The sequence below is a fragment of the Rhinolophus sinicus genome, chromosome 14 (assembly GCF_057876585.1).
Source record: "Rhinolophus sinicus isolate RSI-liver-muscle chromosome 14, RSI-T2T, whole genome shotgun sequence".
NCBI lineage: Eukaryota > Metazoa > Chordata > Mammalia > Chiroptera > Rhinolophidae > Rhinolophus > Rhinolophus sinicus.
Genome location: NC_142514.1, coordinates 56,357,416 through 56,380,462, shown reverse-complemented (window position 1 = coordinate 56,380,462; position 23,047 = coordinate 56,357,416). Strand labels below are relative to the sequence as shown.

At 37.9% G+C, this 23,047-nt stretch overlaps 1 protein-coding gene across 2 annotated transcripts in view; it reads right to left on the bottom strand.

The window, feature by feature from the left end:
* ST6GALNAC3 (ST6 N-acetylgalactosaminide alpha-2,6-sialyltransferase 3) overlaps window positions 1-23,047 on the bottom strand; it is a 521,545-nt gene that overhangs the window by 279,628 nt on the left and 218,870 nt on the right. For both annotated transcript variants that reach the window (XM_074334964.2, XM_074334965.2), the window contains exon 2: window positions 18,921-19,115. In XM_074334964.2, the coding sequence (XP_074191065.1) occupies window positions 18,921-19,115 (195 nt within the window). The remainder of the gene's footprint in view (window positions 1-18,920; window positions 19,116-23,047) is intronic.

The following is a 23,047-nucleotide window of genomic DNA, read 5'->3' as shown; positions in this document are numbered from 1 at the left end:
TGCCACTTTGAACAAGTGTGACTTGGAGTGAGTAGTATTACCTGTTGTAGCCTCAATTTCCTCATCTAAAATAGGAAAAAATAATTTTACATAACCCATAGCGTATCTGTGAGAAATTTTCAAGTTCAATGATTCATTAAAAGCCTTATACACTGTTATGGTTAATCTTATGTGTCAATTTAGCTGGGATATAATGCCCAGTTATTTTGCTAAACACTACTCTGGATGTGTCTGTGAACTTATTTTCTGGATGCAATTAATATTTAATTTTAGACTTTCAGTAAAAGCAGCTTATTTTTCATCATGTGGGTGGGCCTCATCTAAACATTAATAGAACAAAAAGAAACCTCCCTCAAGCGAAAAAGGAATTTTGTCAGCAGACTGCCTTTGGATTCAAATGGCAACTCCTTGAGTCTCAAGCACACTGGCCCATCATATTTTGGACTCATCGAGACTCTACAATCACATGAGCCAATCCCTTCGAAAGAAATCTCTCTCTCTCTCTCTCTCTCTCTCTCTCTCTCTCTCTCTCTCTCTCTCCCCCCCGCCCCCCCCACACACACATACATCTTGTCGGTACTGTTTCTCTAGAGAAACCTAACTGATACATAAACCATGAAAAACAAATTAATTGTCAAATACAGTTCAAAACAGGAAAGTACCATCTTGATAAGTTTCAAAAGAAAAAATCACAGTTATTTCAAAATATGTCAACCATCCATTTGATAAAATTCAATACATACAGATACAATTCTCAAAAATCATTTTAAAAACATTTGGATTCTTCCTTAATATAGTAAAGAAAACCAAGTTAGTTCAACTCTATACTGAAGGATCAAACATAAGTAGCACTCGTTTTAAAAAAGTCTTTAGAAGCTGTTGTTCACAATTGTTGGATAAGGTCTAGTTAATTCAATAAATATTGAAAAAAAGTAAGAAAAAGATCACTTTATTTATTTCTTTTTAAGGAGGGAGCAGCTCACAGTGGCCCATGTGGGGATCGAACCAGCAACCTTTGTATTATTAGTACCCCACTCCAACCAACTGAGTTAACTGGCTGCCCTGAAAAAGACCGTTTAAAAAATAACTATTATATACTGAAATAATCCAAAGGAAACTTCTGAAACTTAACTAGAACTCATAAAAGAGTTCAGTATAGCAAACAAATGCAAGACAAATAAGTAAAATTAATAATATTTCTGAATACCAAAAATAAACAGCTATAAATATGATTTTAAAAGCTAGCACTGAGGATAAGAAAATTAAACAGTTCAGCAAAGATTTCTTGAGCTCCTATGGGGCTCCACAGGTACTTTGCTTAAAATGTATATACATGCAGTTTTTCAACAAATTACTTAAAAATTATTTTTATAGATAATATATTCTTACCTAATAGAAAGAGCAATTGTTATAAAACTATCTGTTTTCGTCAAGTTAACATACAGTATAATTCCAATAAATATATGCTAGCATGGGTGGATAAATTTATTTTTGGCAAATATTCATTCTCTCCACACTCACCTCCATAGGAGGAGTACATTTTCCACTCTGATGTCGGACTTGGCCATATGACTTACCTTGGACTCATGGTGGGTGAAGTGTATATTCCTGCCCTTTTATTTTGTGCTTGGCTCTGTGACTTATTTTTGGTCAGTGGGTTGTTAGCAAATGTGGAGACAGCAGAAGCTTGCAGTGAACTTTCAAAGTTGAGCTTAATCTCTTACATTTTTGCCTTCACTGTGAGAAGAATGTGGCCTAGTGGTCATCAGTGAAGAAAGACACATGAGGCAGACCTGGATCCAACTTACAGCTTTGGAGCCAAACCCAGCTGAGTCCACTGGATGAGCCATATACCAGGTGACCCACAGAAGACTGAGCAAGAATAAATGATTGTTGTTTAAGCCACTGAATTTGGGTGACTTGATACACAGCAATGCTATGCAAATAGTTGCCTGATATGCACACAAGTCACGTTTGACTTCTGCAATTACAAGAGGTGCTTAAAGTGGTTTCCATCAGTGTAATTTTAATACAGTTTTTTCCCTTTCTTAAAATGTGTATACATTTTTTTGGCACCCTCTGTATGTATGCATGTATATATGTATACACATACACACACACACACACACACACACACATAGTGTGATCAAAAGATATGGTGAATATTTAAATAAGAAAATTTATCACAGTAAAAGATACATTGCCATTAATCCCTCTCAAAATGCTCTCCCTTGCTTCAAACACACTTATTCCATCGTTCTTGCCACTTTCTGAAACAGTTCTGGAAGTCCTCTTTCGTGAGTGTCTTTACTTCATCCTCCATCATGACAATGCTCCATGTCACACATTGCTTCTGGTACGGCAATTTCTATCAAATAAAAACAGTATACTATGTCCTCATCCACCTTATTCACTGGATCTGGCACCCTGGGACCTCTGGCTCTTCCCCAAAGTCAAAATGACCATGAAAATGTTTTGAATGGATTGAGGACATTGAGGCAGCCACACAGTGTAACAAAAGACACTCATGTTTATTTAAACATTTACCTTATCTTTTGATCACTATATATATATGTGTGTGTGTGTGTGTGTGTGTGTATATATATATATATATATATATATATATATATATATATATATATATAATGTATATGAAACAGGCTTCCCAAAACAAAGGGAAGGAAAGGATTAATGAATAAATAATATACCATGTTTCCCCAAAAATAAGACCGGGTCTTATATTAAGGTTTGCTCCAAAAGACGCGTTAGGGCTTATGTTCAGGGGATGTCATCCTGAAAAATCATGCTAGGGCTTATTTTCTGGTTAGGTCTTATTTTCAGGAAAACATGGTAATGATAAATATAATAATTAGCAATGTAAAAAATATACACCAACTTTTATATATACCACAATTACAAGCTCATAAATATGTTTGCATATACAAAAAGACTAAGTAGGAAACAAATGCATAATAGGATATTTAAATGAAAATACTTCAGTCACAAGGGTTTGGGGAGAAGCAACAAAAAGACAGAAAGAACATAACATAGATACACAGTACTTCTACATACTAACACTAGGGGCAAAATTATCAAAATGCTTCCGTTAGCATTTGCCCACGTCTGTCATATATAAGAAATGTAGAAGAGGTGTGTGTGTGTGCGTGTGTGTGTGAGTGTGTGTGTGTGTGTGTGTGTGTAACAGGCATTTTTTGAGAAAGAAAGTAGTCCCCTTCTTTATCCCCAAGTTTTACAAGTCCTTTCGTAGCAGAGATGTGATTTCACTACATAAGTGGTAGCTGTTACTACAAGAGGTACTACGCATGGTGGTTAAGAACAGGGACTCTGGAGCCAGGTACAAATCTCAGCAACTCCACTTAAAGACAATGTAACCTTGGACAAATTATTTAACCTTGCTGTGTCTCTGTTTCCTCATATTCAAAATGGATTGATAAAAATACCTACTTATTAGTGTTAGGAGGTTTAAATAAATTAATATATGAAAAGCATTGAGAACAGTGCCTGGCACATAGTAAGCACTCTGTGTGTTGGCTTATTGTCATCGTCGTCATCATCATCATCGTCATCATCGTTACTGTTGTTATTTTTACCAACTTTTGGGGACATGATGAAACCATCATTCTGTGAGCTTTGGGAAAGATACCTGAAGGTTAGCTAATAGTCCTCAATCCAATGAATATTATTAAATGTTATTAGAAAGAGTCATTGGCGAAACACAAGATTGTACGGAACCACCAAAAAGTTATTAACTTTGTACCTTTCCTTCCTAGAAATTCCATAAATAAGTTACATTGCCAAAAAGTGGGTTGGTTGCATTACAATGGGAGAAACTTTGGTAGTACATGAGTACAGCTGAGAGAAATTTAAACGCTCACACTGACTTCCACACGTGTTCTTGGGGGAATCTTGGAAGGACTTGCATTTCTTAAGATTTTTGAGGACAAAGCAGGAATTACTTCTAAAATACTCAATTTTTCCCCAAAAGTATTTATTGTATTCAGTATAGAAAATTAAAACAATGATGTATTCAAAAAGCATTTGTCTTACACATTCCTTCCCTATGGAGCTAGATTGGTATATATTTCAAATTATTTTGAACCACCTTATTCTGTGGTCTTCCCTATCTCAATTAATGGCAATTCCAACCTTCCAGATACACAGGTTGAAAAAACCTAAAGGTATTTTTGAAAATAAGCTTTTTACTTGAGGACAGATTTTGACATAAAAATATTGAGAGGACAATACAGATAGTGCCCATATATCCCACATCCAGTTTCCTTTATTACCAAAATCTTATGTTAGTATATTTGTTATAACTAATGAAGCATTATTGGTAAATTATTATTATTAACTAAAGTCCATACCTTATTAATATTTCTTTAGTTTTGACTTAATGTCCTTTTTCTGTTCCAAGATACCATCCAGGATATTCCATTACAGGTAGTAGTCATATTTCCTTAGGATCCTCTGGGCTGTGGCAGTTTCTCAGACTTTCTTTGTTTTTGATGACCTTGACAGGTGTGAGGACTACTGGTGTTTTGTAGCATGTACCTCAATTTTGAATTGTCTACTAATTTGTATACTCATTTATTTAAACCTCATAACAACACCAATAAGTAGGTATTTTTACCATCCCATTTTGAAGATGAGGTGTTTCTCTCATGATTAGACGGGTTATGGGTTTTGGGGGAAGAAGACTACAGAGGCAAAGTGTCTTTTTCATCAAATCATATGAAGGGTACATATACCAACATGATTTATCACTATTGACGTTGACCTTGATGATATGGCTGAGGTAGTGTTTGCCAGGTTTCTCCACTGTAAAATTATTATTTTTTTCCTCTTTTCATGTTGTACTTCTTGGGAGAAAATCACTATAAGCAACCCACAGTTAAGGAGTGGGAAAGTACTCACTTTTAAAAGTACTCCAAACAATATATTCATCTTGACATTCTAAATTCTTTTTTTTTTTAAACAATGGAAACAGCTCTAGAGTGTTTCACAGATAGATATTGCTTAAAAAATGTAGTACTTGATTCTAGTAATTTTTTCAGTAATAAACATACTCATTGTAGAGAAACTGGAAAACATGTTTAAGAAAAAGGTAACCTAGTATTAACCACCTACATCCTGAGCTACTGTCTCCAAACCTTCTTTCTATGTCTACATTTCTATGTCTACATTTAAAGATTTGAAGTAATCCTCTACATATACTACTCTATCTCGCTTATTACCATTTAACACAATGAAAAATTGTTCTGTACATTTAGACAAAAAGTGTTTTCTTCTTCACAATTCTGGAGTCACACATAGTGCTTAGGCATATAATAGTTTCAATAAATGTGATCCAATGAGCTGTCTGACTTGAACTGACAAAACCTTCATGAAACCTCTTAATGGAACTTGCAGATCAAGGCAATTTTAGTCTCTTCCTTCACTCACAGGACAACTAAAGTCATCAGCATTGAATCACCACCGATCTGGGGTCTTAGAAAATTAGTTGAATCAGTAAAATAGTATGTAGTTTGTAAGGACTAAAAGAGACAATGGCATGTGACGTTCATAAGCACACAGGTGCATGATCCCCATTCCAAATCCTCTGAACCAGTTACACTTTGGAATTCAGAATTCTTCAACTGAGGAGGACGACAGGGCAAATGTGCAGTATATTATGAAACACCACAACTGGGTATAGGGAAACACATTGTAATCAAGTAGTATTTTTTTTTTAATAACGAAGAATGTAAGTAATCAAAATAAATAGATCTTTTCCTTGTGTTTTGTAATTTTTCATGGTGCATTTTAAGAATTCCTTGTGTCTGGGTTGTGGAACACCCTCCCGAGGAATTTCAGTTCTTTTAGCCTCAATTTATCACTAGCTGGGGACCAAATTTTATTTCTCAGCTTGCAGAGTTCCTAGAAAATGCAAGTATTAAAATTCAAATTGATCACTAATGTACAGGTCTAGCATTTCTAATTTCCAGGGATAATTTTTTGTTATCCAAAGACCAAAGATACAATACATAAGCTTCCTTGTCTGTTCTCGGTGCCAGTGTTCATGGTTTCTTTCCTAGCCTACCCTTTCACTCAAGACCCATGTTTAGGTCTATTGTGGTGGGGGGTAAGTATTGAGGGTATCTTATTTTCTACCTTTGCTGAACCCAGGCCTCGCCTTCTGTCCTATAGGGTTGAAATTACCCATCCCCTCAATTATTAATACTGATAAACTCCCAGGAAACCACACCATCAACCTTCATACCTACCTCTCTTTGGATACCTTCTCAGTTTATGGTGCCTGAAAATTTTCCTTCTTTCTGGCAAGGCTAGCTGGGCATTAAATAATATAGAGGGTGCCAAACAAATGTAAATACATTTTAACAAAGGAAAATTGTATCAAAATTGTAATATTCAATATATACCAATAACAAAAAGTGAATACAAGTCATATTTGACGTTTGCAATTACAAGAGGTGCTCAAAGTGGTTATCATCAGCATCCAGACACTTCTGTTTTGTTTGTTTTTTTAATATTTTATTGGGGAAGGAGAACAGGACTTTATTGGGAAACAGTGTGTACTTCCAGGATTTTTTTTTTTTCCAAGTCATTGTCCTTTCAATCTTAGTTCAGCTTCAAGTTGTTGTCCTTTCAGTCTTAGTTGTGGAGGGCGCAGCTCAGCTCCAGGTCCAGTTGCTGTTGCTAGTTGCAGGGGGCACAGCCCACCATCCCTTGCGGGAGTCGAACTGGCAACCTTGTGGTTGAGAGGACGTGCTCCAACCAACTGAGCCATCTGGGAGCTTAGTGGCAGCTCAGCTCAAGGTGCCATGTTCAATCTTTAGTTGCAGGGAGCGGAGCCCACCATCCCTTACGGGACTCAAGCAATTGAACTGGCAGCCTTGTGGTTGAGAGCCCACTGGCCCATGTGGGAATCAAACCGGCAGTCTTTGGAGTTAGGAGCACAGAGCTCTAACCGCCTGAGTCACCGGGACGGCCCAGATACTTTTGATTATGGCAAACTACTGCTTGAGCGACACTGACCAAAGTGTCCACTTGTATATATTTTTGGGGCACCCCTGGTACATACTATTTTATCCAGCAGGTCCTGGTGTTACAGCAGAATTGTCAGGTTATCTTAGACCACTACACTGCCAGACCAAAACTCTTAATTTCATTTTCCTTTTAAATCAATAATATATTTACTAAAACTTAAAACCTTTCTATAAGCCAGATTACTTAACTAATCAGGTATACCATTTCTCAAGCCTTCTGGGATAACATTTGACATAGGAGCTGTATAGCTAATTTTGAGATAAAAATTCTTTAATGAATTTTTCTTTCATAAGTAAGCCTCTACAAGTTTACTCTGGAAAATGAGAAATCACAATTTGATTCCATCTATTTAGTGACAAATTGTCTTCCATATATTGAATACAATTGTTTAATTGAAATTACTTGAATATTCACTATTTTGAACAGCCATAGAATGAATCTGTTATGCTGAAAGATCAATGCCCTGTGGGTGGTATTTTTCCAGCATACATGTAACCAAGTCTGTCGCGTTCTCTTCCTTGGTGAACTCCACTTTTAATTTTTCTTTAAAGTGGGATTCATTGCTGGTCCTTAGCACATTGTCTGGAACAGAGTAAGTACTTACTAAATATTTGGTGATTGACTAGTATTCATGGTTAATACTAACTGCCACTTATGAATGTTTTTTGTTTGTTTCTTTCTTTCTAGTTACTCTGTCAGACTATTTAGCTGGAACTTGAGAAAAGTTGAACAAAAACTCTTATCACTGGGAGGCCTCTAGTTCTATCATCTTTTTCAACTCTCAAATCAGGGTGCTCTTTCACGGGTGCTCTGTTTTGTTTTACTTTGTCACAGATAAGGTAACTTGATATTTGAACTTCTAATAGTCACCTTTCAAATGTGTTAACATGACAGTTGACAAATAAGCATTTTTCTACCTAAGGATCTGTAAAGAATAAAATCTCCTTATATCTTCCTGGGGAACCAATCATACATTGAAAACTGTGATAATTGATGTTTTATCAATAACAAATGTAATTTGTAAAGCAAAAATCAATCTGTCTTGACTGGTGATACCTCATAGCAATAGGGAAGATTTCTTCTGAATAATTAAAAAAAGTATGTGATTTATCAGTTGAGTAAGACTAGAAATTGAGTAAGTTATCAGTCTTGTCCAGCCATTTTCTGGCTTTATGACCTCAAAAAATTGTGACCTTTACTTTCCTCCTTCAAAAGATAAGCTAGTTTCCTAAACATGTATCCCTCAGCAGGAAGAAATACAGCATGCATCTCTGTGGATACCTGAGCTTACTGATGGACTGATATCTTCTCATGCTCGGCCTCCCAACAGTTTTTAAATCTGAGTTTGGAAAGATATGGAGTGTTATCAAAAAATACGGTGAAGGCTGCTGCCGAGTGCCATCCAACGGAAAGGCAGGGATCTTCAATACAGGAAGTGGCATGCCAAACCTTAGTAACAGTGTGTGACAAGTTTCAACTTGTTCAGTGCAGTCAGTCAGATGTGAGCTGCAGTTGAGGGAGGTGTGTTTTAAAGTGTGCCATAAATTATGACAACGTTCCATGTCACACATTGCTTCTGGTACACTACAATTTCCTTCAAATAAAAAACATTATGGTGTGCCCTCATCCACCTTATTTACCGATCTGGCACTATGCAACTTCTGGCTCAAAATGACCATGAAAGATAAATGTATTGAATTTGAACGGATTCAGGATATCGAGGTAGCCATGACAGCGCAACTAGAGACTCTCATAAAAGAGGACTTCCAGAACTGCTTCAGAAAGTGGCAAAAATGATAGGATAAGTGTGTTTAAAGTGAGGGGGAGAATTTTGAGAGGAATTAATGGCAATGTAATATATATATTTTTAATCTAAACATTCACTGTACTTTTTTATCACACCTCATAGCTGCTCTCATCCTCCAGGTAGCACCTTGTTTAAAGATGAATTTCAGAATGTTTGGTTGCTGCTGTTATAAAGTAACTATACTGTATAATGTATATATATCAGCTAGGACTGTTTTGGTTGCAAGTGACCAAAGTATAGTTCAAAGCAGCAGACATGAAAAAGAAGGATTTATTCACTTATATACCCAAATCATGAGGGAAGTGTAGAATGGCTTCAATAATGGCTGGTCTCAGCACTAGAGAAATTGTCCAGGCCCTCACTTTAGTTCTGCAGCTGGTTTCTGCCTCTCTCAATGTCTTGGTCTCATACTTTCCAGGGAACACAGCCACTGACACCCAGATAATCACATCTCAACACTCTACCATCAAAGAAAAGAGGGTCTTTCCCACAGCATTAACCAGAAGAACAACAAAATCTGAGAAGGGTTCAGAATGGCTCATCTTCAGCGATGTGTCCATCTCTTGACCAATCACTTGATTGGCCATTCACTAGCCTGAATTTTCTGCCTATCCCTGTGGTCAGAAGGGAAGGTACTGTTTTGTAATAAAGGGGCAGTGGAGAGTAGGCAAGCATAAGAGGCACTATATATACCTAACTGACTAAACGTATATACACAGAGGGGGCCAAAAAAAATGTACACACATTTTAAGAAAGGAAAAAAACTATCAAAATTGTAATACTCAATGTATACCAATAACAAAAGATGGATACAAGTCACATTTGATTTCTGCAATTACAAGATGTGTTCAAAGTGGTTACCATCAGCGTAATTTTTCCTTTTTTAGAATGTGTACACATTTTTTGGCAATGTGTTTGTATGTGTGTGTGTGTGTGTGTGTGTACATATATATGTGTGTATATATATATATATATATATATATATATATATATATATATTTGTGTGTATATATATATATATACACCAGTTTATTGTGTAACATAGGATATATGTATATAGTCTATGTATTTTGTATTTAAGAACGTATAAATAGTTCTGTGAGCATGTATATATTACATGGATGTATGTATTTTCTGCATATTTCTACATATTGGTTCATGAATATGGATGGATATACATATTATATGTATTACTGTCTTGAAACTCTTTGTGTGGTTTTCCCTTTCCATTCACATTTCAAGTTCATAATTACCTAATGAATGCATTTTCTATGCTCTAACCCCCAGAGTAACTTGCATCCCAGCCAGATTGGCCTACTTATTGCCACCACATGGTTCTGATTTCCTTTTCTGGAAAGAGAGAGGATCATGCAGGCCTGCAGCAGTGCCTCAGGAGACCCTTGGGCATGGGGTGCCACATACATGTCAGGGGTACACAGAGGGCAGCATTATAAGTGACTGCCTATGTAGTTTTGGGGGCAGCAGGACCAAGGTAAGAGCACTCCAGGACTGGATAACCAGTCAAACAAAGTGAGGAGCCCAGAGATTAGAACAAAAGGTAATGAAACCTGAGAGAGGTAAGAAATGGATCAACAGAGTGAGGCGGCGGTGATTACCAGTGTAGACAGCAGCTTATTGTGACTTCCGGTGCAGTGCCCTTGGCCTATTAGGGGCAAAGGAAAGTGAACAATGTCCATTCTGAACTGCTGCTTTTGCTCTTTTCCCCGAAGGGTAGCAGAATGTACCACCCCAACATGTGCCTCTTTGGCATGGGGATTCTTTTGAGCTGATTAAGAAGCTTCTGACTGACACAGGAAGTTTAAAAACAAAGTAGAAGCCCTCCTTTTCTAAGGGAAATTAACATTAGAAAGAGGGCCTGTACCAGGAAGAGAGCTATTATTACCAGAGATAACATTTTTTTTCAGTTATAGTTTACGTTCAATATTATATTAGTTTCAGGTGTACAGCATAGTGATTAGACATCTATATAACTTACAAAATGATCCCCTTCATAACTTTTGTAACTGCCAGTTTGTACTTCTTAATCCCTTCATTTTTTTCACTCAGCTCCCTAACGCCCTCCCATTTGGCAACCATCAGTTTGTTCTCTGTATCTATGAGTTTGTTTCTGTTTCGTTTGTTCATTTATTTTGTTTTTTAGATTCTGCATATAAGTGAGATCATAAGATATTTATCTTTCTCTGTCTGACTTATTTCACTTTGCATAATACTCTTTAAATCCATCCATGTTGCTGCAAGCAAACCAACAAAACAAAAAGACAATCTACTGAATGGGAGAAGATATTCACCAGTGATATATCTGATAAGGGGTTAATATCCAAAATATATAAAGAACTCGTACAACTTAACACCAAAAAAACCCAAATAATCCAATTTAAAAATTGGCAGAGAATCCAAATAGACATTTATCGAAAGAAGACATAGGTATCACCAATGGAGAAATGCTCAACATTACTAATCTTCAGAGAAATGCAGATTAAAACCACAATGAGATATCAGCTCACACCTGTCAGAATGCCTACCATCAATAAATCCACAAACAATAAGTATTGGCGAGGACATGGAGAAAAAGGAACGCTCATGCATTGTTGGTGGGATTGCAAATTGGTGCAGCCACTATGGAAAACAGTAGGGCATTTCCTCAAAAAATTAAAACTAGAACTCCATATGACCCAGCAATCCCACTCTGGGTATTTATCCAAAGAAATCCAAAACACTTATTTGAAAAGATATATTCATCCCTATGTTCACTGCAGCATTTTTTACAATAGCTAAGATATGGAAGTAACTTAAGTGTACATCGATAGACAATTGGATAAAGAACATGTGGTACATACATACAAGGGCATATTACTCAGCCATAAAAAAAGAATGAAAACTTGCCATTTGTGACAACAGAGATAACTTTTTTCATCTGAAAAAATTACCTGCATGGCAGGGCCAACATTTGTTTACCAAACAGCTGTTCTTATCTCCCTATGAATTGCCTTTTTCCCCTCTGAAGCCCCAGACTCTGATCCCTTTCCTTAGCTCAACCGTCTGGCTCAACTGTCTGGCTGCATTTTGAGTCTCTTATCTTTGTAGGGTTCCCATACAAGATCAAATTTATTTTTCTCCTGGTAATCTGTTTTATGTCAATTTAATTATTAGGCCAGCCAAAGACCTAGAAGAAGGGAAGAAGGGAAACCTCTCCTACATCCCCAACTCTGTTGTTTCTTCTCTCTCTATCCCATCCAAATCCTTCTACACACATCTCACCTCTCTCACAAAAGCTTTTTGGAATTGTTTGAACCCCCATTGATATCCATCTCTCCCATTTGGTAGTAGAGTATAAATTGCATTGAGATATGGCCATGGTTTGGGAGTAGCTATTTTACAACCAGACTGGGAAATACAATCTCTTTTCCACTCAGCAAATATATGCCCTCATACTTAGGAAAAAGACAAATTATCTTCAAAATGATTAATCCAGTATGCACATGCCAAATAAGTAATCTTTATTATATGTTAATTTAGTTGTTTCCTTTCCTATAACAATTTAACAGTTGAAATTTCTTCTGCTTTACAATCATACAAATGTGAATACTCAGATTTTAATTAACAATTAAATTGATTAGCTTTAAACTTTTGGAACATATATTTGCATATAATTGTTCTCAATATACTTATGCAAAATCCAAAGCCTATATTCCCAAATATAGAAAACCTATTCATGTCAGCTTTAGTTACATGTGGACATTTATTCGAATGTGTGGAACGTGTGCTTTTATTGCCAAGAAAGTCAGCTCTGTTCCTTAATTGTAGCTATAACCACAATTTGGGAAATTCTATTGCAACATCAATATGTCATGCACATCTTTAATTAGACTAGCACGGCCTGTCTATCACAGCAACTGATCCTAAGTATTCTTATTTAGTCTACTTGAGGCGTTAAAATGTTCTCATTTTTTAAAGAGGCCTGTTTTGGCCTTATTAAATTGGTAAGCAAATCAATATGCAGCCCTACAACTTGATTGCTATGTTCTAGAAACCTTGTGCTTCTTCAGTCAGCACATCTTTAGGCACCATTTAAAAGTCGCTCTTCCCCAAATATGAGAAAACCTCTGCAGCTCTAGCATGTTAAGGTTCTCTTACCAGAGCTGAGAGAAATATCTATCACCCCCACCGATGACCAGAAAGATATGGATGTGGCATTCTATTGATTGTCAGAGCTTGATTCTCTTCTCTAGTGGCTAATGTAAATGAGTGGCAGGTTACTTGCCCTGAGCAAATGTCTTCATACCAGGTCATCCAACAAAAAACAAACAAACATAAAAACACACAAACAACCCAGGATGACTGATTTCATGGTCTGGAAACCACAGACAGAATCTAGCCTGAAGTTCACTTTCTCCCCTTTTCTCAAAATCTGCCAGGATCACAACAGGGAGAAACAATGATTATGTTGAACAAAGCCCTGTGGTACCTTAGTAGTTAACACCTTCTCTACTTGCTATCATTAATCAATTTAAAATGTATATTAAAGTTTACATTAAGGAAAAGCAGAGTTCACGGGATATTGTCAAGCATAGATATGAGTGGGGGTTTTTCCCCAAAAAACATATACATTATGCTTTTTTACTATGTCCAAGGTCATTTGATAATATTATAACTGCCCTAAGTATATAGATGAGGTCCCTGCAAATTCAGTCCTGTTTAAATGGAGGGTTGTATCACTAACACAGTAATCACTTGGCAGGGCATGTCTGAACAGCTAGTGGGTCAGGAAATTAAATGGGGTGGGGAGCAAGGCAAATATAGACCCTGTTGCAAAATGTAAATCACTCCTGGTCTAAGCTTCGGTTTGGCACTACATAAGTACCCTTGAGGAATTTTGGGTTCTGTGGCCAGTAGAGACTTCAGGATTTCAGCACTCACCCAGTTAGCTGGCACTCATTTTGTTTCCCTGCTGCTAAAGACGTCCCCTCCTACAAATATAACAACTTACTCCCTTACTGGTTAAGAAAGGGAAAGAGACAGGGCAAAGGGTAGGAGCCGATCACCAACTGCATTACATCTGGCATTACAGCGTGGGGAAGGTAATCTAACTAATTCTTTCAATTTAACTCTTCTAGAACGGTCCCCATGGTTTTCACAACATATTCCTTCTTACGAGTTTGGATAAGGAAAAAATATACTCCAACAATTTGAAATATAAGCAAGTCCACATGTTTATCTTTCCTATGTTACTTATACTGTTACTTCTTGTACTTCCCTTGGGAACAGATCATTCAAAAACTAGGTGAGCTGATAAAATGAAGATGAGTTTGAACTGGGTATAATTTACTATATGTGAGGCCTTCAGAGCCGACTGTCACAGATTTATGAGACTGCCTGCATTTCCACGTGTGCCAAACCAAAGGGACTGGAACTCATCTAATTATTAAAGATAACCAGAGAATCAGATTTTGCTTCCAAGCAACTCAGCTCTCCACTGTGTCCACTAAGTGTTCCCCCTAATTCAGCCACCCCTACCCCCACTTTGTTTCAGACAGTAGTAGAGAGACATACTTTCTCGTAAACATTTCCACTCAACATCTTTCTTGGCAGCAATGTCTGGCCCAGTTAAAGGATCAGCCAATAAAACCTCATCAAAAATGATCATGTTTGCAGATACACCAGGTCTGGAAATTACTGCTGGCATGTCTACGTGTTTTAAAAAAAAAATCTTGAAAGTACAGTGGTTTCTAGAAAGCACACACTTTCTTCTGAGAACTTCTGAGAAAACCTCAAGGACGAACATCTTAAAATAGACAACTTGACTCAGCTCAACCAAGGCTATTGACCTTTTTCTAGATTAGAACAGCATGAATAGGGACACAGGAGTGTGTGGCTGCCTCCGAAGCAAGGTTTGAAGGTCACTATTAAAGCTATTTGCCCCAGAACATCATATATACCACCTATTATTTCAGCTATATCATTTTGGCTCTTGAAGCTTTTTTTCTCCTGCGTCTTATTTAATGTAGCTCTCTCTGGGAAGGATCACACCTGAAGTCATGATTTAGCGAAGACCAACGCACAAAGCATTTGGGAGTAAGAGTGGAGCTCAGATACTGGGGAGGTGGGGACGGGGGAAGCGGGGGTAGAATTGTGAGAAGGAAAGATGAAATCAATGAGGGAGGTAGAGACCCCCCCCCCCCCAGTTTTGCTTTCCTGTCACTTTAGCCTAGAACTGTTTGAGTTTGGAGGAAAATCTTTCATTCTCTCTGGGTGTGATGCTGTTTTTCAACTTCCAGGCACAATTTTCTGCTCATCACCTGCACGCACGTTACAATACGGGGCTTCTCTTTCTATCATACACAGACTGGAACAATATGTCACCCGCAGATCTGCTAGTCTTCGCATAAAATGAAGTCGCCTATTTCCAATATTTCTAGTCGTTTTAAATAGCTTAATGCCTCATTGCTTTTGTTTAGCTATTTCTTGCTGTTAAATTAAATGAAATGCTTTGTGTAATTCCTGGTCAATAAATATCCTACTGTGCTCAGAATATATTTTGAATTTTTTATTATAAAACAGACATGCAGAAAAGTACATACAACATAAATGTATACTTAAAACAATATTTAGAATGTGAACTTCCTTATAACTTCCAACTGGATGGAGAGATAGGATATTGTTGAGATCCCAGAAACCCACGCTGATCACAAACCACACATTTTTTTCTCAGAGGTAAACTGCTCTTCTCACTTACATGATAATAATTTCCTTACTTTTTTTTTCTTTTTAGTTTTATTTCGTATGTATGTTCCTAAGCAACACTGTTTAGTTTTGCCTCTCCTTGTGATCTATTAATAGAATCATATTGTGTATACTCTTTTATTCTTGCGTCTTTTGCTTAAAGTTATGTTTGTGTATGATTCACCCATATCATAACATACAGCTGAGGTTTCTTAATTTTTATGGCTGCATGGTATTTCAGTGTATGTAGCACAATTTGTGTTTGTTTTTTTGTTTGTTTGTTTTAAGATAGCCAACACATGGAGGTAAGCTGGGCCTCCACCAATGGATGAATAAATAAAGAAAAGTTGGTACATACATACTCTGGAATATTACTCAGCCATAAAAAATGAAATCATGCCATCTGCAGCAACATGGATGGATATTATGCTGAGTTGAGTGAGTCAGACAGAGAAAGGCAAATGCCACATGATTTCACTCATATGTGGAATCTGAAAAACAAAATTAATGAACAAAGAAAATAGAAGCAGACTCATAAATAACAGAGAACATTTTGACAGTTGCCAGATGGCAAGGGGCTTGGGGGAACAGGTGACAAAAGGGAAGGGATCAAGAAGTACAAATTGGGTTTGACACACAAATGGTGGTATGAGGGGTGCGTCTTGAAATCTCCTCTGGAAGTTACAACAGATTGAACAGCTATACTTCAGCAAAGGACTCCCAGCACATCACACAAGTATGCCTGGAGACTCGCACTGTGAATCATCTAAAGGTGGACAAATTTGACTAGCGGGGGAGGAGGGCAGAGGGAAGTGCAAAGACGCAAGCCTCAGGCCCCAGGGCCCCAGATGTAGACCAGAGCCATAGCTTTCGGAGAGGGAAGAATTCAGGCTCCACATGGACCCCTTGTGACCCACAGTCCTGTCTGAGGGATCAGCATATAAGGGGGCTGACTCCAGCACTCAAGGCCTATGTAGCACAGTTTTAATCCATTCTCCTACTGATAGATATTTGGGTTGCTTTCAGGTACTAATGATTGTGAACAATGCTGCCACACATGCCGCCCATGCCTCCTACTCCATGAGTGTCTCTAAGTGGATATATTGATCACCAGAAATGTTGGCGCATGGGGTATGGAGTATGTAGATCTCCAACTTTACTCGATACCAGGAAGCTATTTTTGCCAAAGTGGTTCTTTCAATTTTTACTCCCCCTACCAGCGTACAAGAGTTCCTATGGTTCCACATCCTTACCAACACTTGGTATTGTTATATTCCTAATTTTTTGCCAATCTGGTATTTAGTGTGTAGGGACACCTCCGTGTGATTTTTTTTTTTTCTTTTCTCATTGTGGTTTTAAGTTACAAAACCCTGATTTTTAATGAGATTGGGAATGCCTTTGTAAGTTTATCGCCCTGAGTCCAGAGTCTTTAAAATTTAAATTAAAAGCCTGGTATGCTGGACTTTGGTATTTTGGTGTTACTCATACTGAGCACTTCAAATCATAACTGACAAGTTTAGGGTGAGTAAGAGACTCATTGACTGAACATTAGTGTGGAACCGAGCACCTCACGCACGTTGTCCTCTTTAATCCCCATAATTACTTTGCCAGCTGATGTCGTCATCCCCATTTTTAAGTGGCACTCAAACCAAGCCTGTGCACCTCCAAAGCCTAAAAACTCTTTCCAGCAATCATGTTTCCTCCCCAGAAATAACCTCTGCAGGATCAAAGTAATGATCAATATCCTGTGGCAAAGCCCTTGCACTCAAAACTACACCTAAAGAATATCAAAGATGGCCTGGTTAACATGGCTAAGTCAATAACTGCCTCCCCAGGTCAGTTTTTCCCTTCACATTCCAAAACCCAATCCATTAATATTTAAACAAATGAAAGGGTCCTTGATTTTTTGGTGGGATTTCTCTCACGAGAGTAATTGTGAAACGCTTCAGTCGCATGTTTCACTTTCTGCCTGTGACAGGCACTTGTGAAATGAGTAACATCATCCAATAATGCTACAGAATATTAAATGACAGTCAGAAATAAAAATCACGAAACACAAGAGTGAGACAAACTGTTCTCTTAGATAATCTTTATATAGGTAATCAATTTATTAGGATACGCAACAAATTCAAGCAATAGACACTTTAAAAAAACTTAATTTAAAACCAATTAAAGGATAAACATCAAGCATGGCTCCTAAGAATTTATGTGTTATTAATGGTGCCTTTTTTTCTTTTTAAACATAAAGGTCTAATAAAAAGCCTGTAAATCCTGCAGATACAGAAACCATTTTCAAAGAATCAAATTAACCAGAAGCAATGACTCAGGTATGATATTGCCTACACAAGGTGATGAACCCAGCCAGCTCTCAACATCCCTCCCTGGATGCTAAGAATAACTCTCAGAACAGGAGTAACATTCAGTGCATAACTCTCCTCTCTAGTATTCTTTACAAAATGACCTTTCAGTGGGATTTGATCCAAAACTCTTCTCAGTGAGGTAGACAAACTGGTGCTCTGTACCTTTGTCATCAAAAACTTCAAACAGGCTTGGACTTTGCATCTATGAATATTAACCTCACATTCATCCCACTCCATAGAAATAGTGAAAACAATTTTATGAACAACTTCCATATACTTCACACATTTTGTGAGGTTCATTATTTTTTCCTTCACTCCATGATACAAATCTTTTCTTGCAAAAGTGCTAGCTTAAGTGTACACTTTCTAGTTGTCAATGTACTGCCAGCCTCTTCTGTACCACCAATTTAGAGGTTCAGTGATTATAGGATTTAAATGATTTTAACCCCTTTCAATTTGAAAACTCTTTAAATCCCATTATCTCTGCAGCCACTGAGAATTTTAAAGTCAGCTTGGCCATTTTTCAGCTCCACATCTAAGGATTATGTGTTTTAAAGAGTACGAATGCTTTTCTGCCATTCTACAAAGAGCTGTCCCCAACCAGCTGACCTCCAGTAAATAAAGCCAGCCAGTTCTCTAGCTGGTCACTGCTGATCAGAGTTAATAAATGGAAAGATACGTATGTTATGCCACAAGCCACCAGGAAAACAGGCAATTGCTTCCTCAACTCCACATGAAGCCAGTGCATCAGAAGAGTTGATGCAGGAGGGGCAGCAGACTTTAGACATGTATCAGTAAATTTCTAAGAATGAGAAAGCAGAAAAATGCCAGGGACCCAAAAAAGCTCACGGGGGCAGAGAGAGGAAGTTCAGTGATAGGAAGCTGTCTTGTTCCTAAAGAAAAGCTGTTACCATGGATACCCTTGAATCCCTCTGAGGTCTTACCTCTTGTGTCCTCACATTTATGTATCCATAGTGAGTTCGAAGGGGCCGCCTGTATGTGTAGGAGAATGGTATCCATTTTGCACCAGGTTGTCCAAAGCAGTTTAGTAGCAGTGGAAAATTCACTTCATTTACAAGGCGCACAACCAGCAGGAAGAGAAATGCTGCTATGAAGCTCACTGCAATCACGGACTTTCTCTACAAAAAAAAAGAAAAAGAAAGAAAGAAAGAAAATAAGAAGGATGAATGAATGACTTTCAACCAAAAGCAGTTACAGAGAGGTTTCTTTATTCCGCTCCCTTTTTTCTTCCCCAAAAGTGTCAAAGGACTCTGTCATTTAGTATATTTGTACCTGGAGACAGAAAATAATGCTTTGGTGCTCAGGATACCTTAGTGTGCTGAGCCTCTGAGGGCAAGCAAGCAGAGCAACTTTTCTTGGGTTACCTTTCCATTCCATTCCTACCCTTCCTTACCTCCCTATCTTCCTTGGCAACTCCTATTCAGTTTTCAAAACTCAAAACACATTCTCAACTATAGAAAGCCTTTCCTAACTGCTCAATTCCCACCCCACTGTCATCTCTTCACCCCCGACCTACCTACCCTACTAGAGGTAAAAAAAAACAACCCACCACTCCCATACCTTGAAGGCAATTCTATTGTTGTACATTTTCCATTGTACAATTGTTTATATTACTTTTATTCCATGTAATTGTGAGTTCCTGGAGAATTGGGATGTACTGTGTCACACTGACCTCTGTATTCCAGGTCCTTGACACAGTATTTTCTGTAGTATAGGCACCCAACAAACACTTGAGTGAACAAATGAATGTGTGGATTTCTTGCATTCTTGTCGACAAAGTCTCATTTTCAAGCATTATTCTGTGTCTTTATCTAGCACCCTCTACATGCAGGAAACATTGTCTGTGCTATAGAATATGCAAAAGTAAGATTCAACAAGCTGATAATAAGAGTAGGAAGAAAATCCATGCCAAGAAGCATAAGAACATCCCCCTAAATTGCTGTGGAACAAGAGCAGGAACAACTGCATCTAAATGGGGTGGGGAAAGCAGAGACTCAGTATTTGAGACTGAGTTTGACAAAATGCATGAGTTTTAATCAGTACAGATGTGTAAGCAGAGCTTTCTAGGTGAAAGAAACAGAGCAAAGAGGCAAGAAAACATGGGGTTATTCATAGCCACATAGCTCTTTGTCTTACTGGGGCATGGAGAAAAAGAAAAAGCTGGAAACACAAACAATAAATTTATAGACTGCTGAGATACCAAGCTCAGAAGTCTACTGAGTTTTCTAGGTGACAGAAAACCAAAGAAGGCTTTTGCTTGCTAGTTTGTTTGTTTAATATTTTAAAGGTGACAGTTATAAATTATAATAAAACATCAGTGTTTAAGATGCTAGGAGCAGAGAAAACTATAGATAGGCAGCAACTAGTTAGGAGGGAATTCCAATTGGATAAAATAGAGGTAATGAGGGATGAAAACTAGAGAAGTGGCAGAGGGAATTAAAAAAAGTAGAAAAAGACATGAGAAATTCAATTTTGGTGGAAGGTAGAGAACTTGGCTACTGATTGGGTAGAAGTCAAAGACAGAAAATTCAGAGATCCCTGATATTTTGAGTTTAAGTAGCTGCAATAATACTGGTCATATCAGGGGAAACCAGAGTGGTCAGAGCAAGCACTGCTTTAAGAGAGCAAGAAGATAAAGCCATTAGATAAAGTCCTCGTTGTCACAGACTGGTGGGTCATCTGGATAGAGCTGCCAAGGAGTCAGGTGGAAGGTCAAGTCTAGAGCAGAAGGCAGACATCAGAAACAACTCTGCCTTGAACTCCAGGATGAGGACACAATGAAATGTTTCTCCATGAAGTTGGGTTTGGCCCCCGATTTTTCTTCAAACTTAAGGGCAGACAAATAACTTTATGGGAATGACTGAATGTTGCTGTGTTTTCAGCTTACCCCTTCCTGATGTAATTAGCTTCCTTTTGCTCTTCACCGAATGTCCCAAAAGGAGAAAAGAAACCCAAAACCAGCCCCTGCATCCTCCCTGGACCCATGGTTTCAGTCTCTGTAAGAGCAGTAGAGTAAGTCCCCTAAAATCAGAGACACCCAAAGTCTTTGCTCTTACTCAGCCCCTTTAATGTGTAAAAGCCCATCCCTCTGTCTAGCCAGCCCTGAAAGTCCCTGAGTTTTGCCTGCTCAAAACCCCTTGTCTCACCACTAACTACCACAGCATTACCTCATTTAACCTTCTAATCATGAAAAACCATTTTAATTTGCTCCTCTGTGGAATCATTATGTCCACAACATTGCACTGTGTCAAGGTAACAGCTTAAATGAGGTGATGGATCTTACAAGTTTAAGAACATAGACCAGAACAGATGGCTAAATAAAAGCAAAGAGGCCAGTCACCCATTAAGTAAACAGGTAAAAACCTTTTTATCACCAACTGATAGCGTGTTGTAAAAGAGTAGCTTGCTTTGAAGGAGACCCAGATGGGATTTGTGTCTTTGTCTATTCCAGAGTCTAGCATGGCTCTCTGGTTCTCTTGGTTGCTGCAATGCCCTGCATGGCTGGGGCCTTGGTGACAATGATATAGATAGCCTTTCTGAAATATCTGATCACACATAGTAACACATACATAATGCATGCATGAAAAGAAAATAAATCAATCATTTTGAGAGAAACTTCAAAATGGAGTAGTTGCAAAAGCCTGCTCCCTAGTAATCCATGTCTGCCTCCCATGTTCTAGCAAATGGAAAGAAGTAATGAGCACAGAGAGGATGAGGTGAGCAAATGGGGAGTTGAAAGCCTGGCTCTGACTTCTCTGTGCTCGACCTGGAATCATATTCTGCAGCGGGCAGAGGTGTTCCTTTTATAGTTCAGGCTTCCAGCCTAATTTCTGTTGTGTTGCCTGGACCTTATTCTTTACCTTTCTTCATGCTTTCATATACCTGTTTAACATGAAAGCACTCTCAAAGTGCTGATATAAATATCTCCCTGAAATATCACTAGAAAAAGTATAACTTCAAGCACATTCTGTGCTCCAGGCGGCAAGGACAACAGGATTTGACATGGATGTGCATTTTTCTAGTAGTCACTTCCACCAGATCATGACCTTGAGCTTTAGCAATTACAACAAAAACCATGGATGAGGCTTTTTGAAGTTTACACACACCAGTATGCAGAGAGAGAGAGAGAGAGAGAGAGAGAGAGAGAGAGAGAGAGATATGTGGGAGTTGGGGAACGAACAAAATACTAATATGCATAGCATAGGAAAGTATTTACTCTTTCAAGTCACAATTGCTCATTAAATCCATACTCGGTAAAGTTTTGGTGAGGTGCTGAAAAACAGAAATAAAACCAAAAACACACACCATGTTTCCAAAGAGTCACAAATGGCAAGTAGACAGAAAAGTGTAATACTACTCATCAAATAAGGTAATAGAGGAATGCACAGCAGTCCAGAGGAAGGGGCGGGGGGTCCTGTGATGGACAATTCAGGGAGTGCATGCCTGAGGAGGTGGTATACAAATGGAGTCATGAAGAATGAGGAGTGAGAAAGTGAAGATGGGAAGGGCACTCCAAGCAGAGGGAACACCATAGCATAGAAGTTTGAAAGGTCTTAATTTGGTCAGAAACCTACAAGTCATTTGGTAAAAGAATATGTAGACTATATATAGTGGGATATGATGCTAGGGAAATACAGGGTTCTAATCATAAAACAAAAAATACTAAGCCAAATACATTAATTCAGATGCAATTATCTGTTCTATCTATCTTACATTAGGATAATGAAAGGATAAATGTATGAAAGTGCCACGTTTTATAATTCTGACATATTCTTCACTTTCCAACCATGTGAAAATATATCAATTACTTCATTTTATTTGAAATTACCATTTAACACACCACAACGCCCTGCTTCCAATTGTTTGACTTAAGTTTATTCCATCAGTGGCTTGTTTTAGTAACTGTTTTGAGCCCATCAACACTCAGCAAATTTCAAGATGCTACCTGTTTATACATGTGTTCTGTGTCTAACAATTTGTTTATGGAAATGATCACTGTTGCCTTTATTGAAGTAATCAGAGCATCCCCTGGATTCAACAACCAACAATT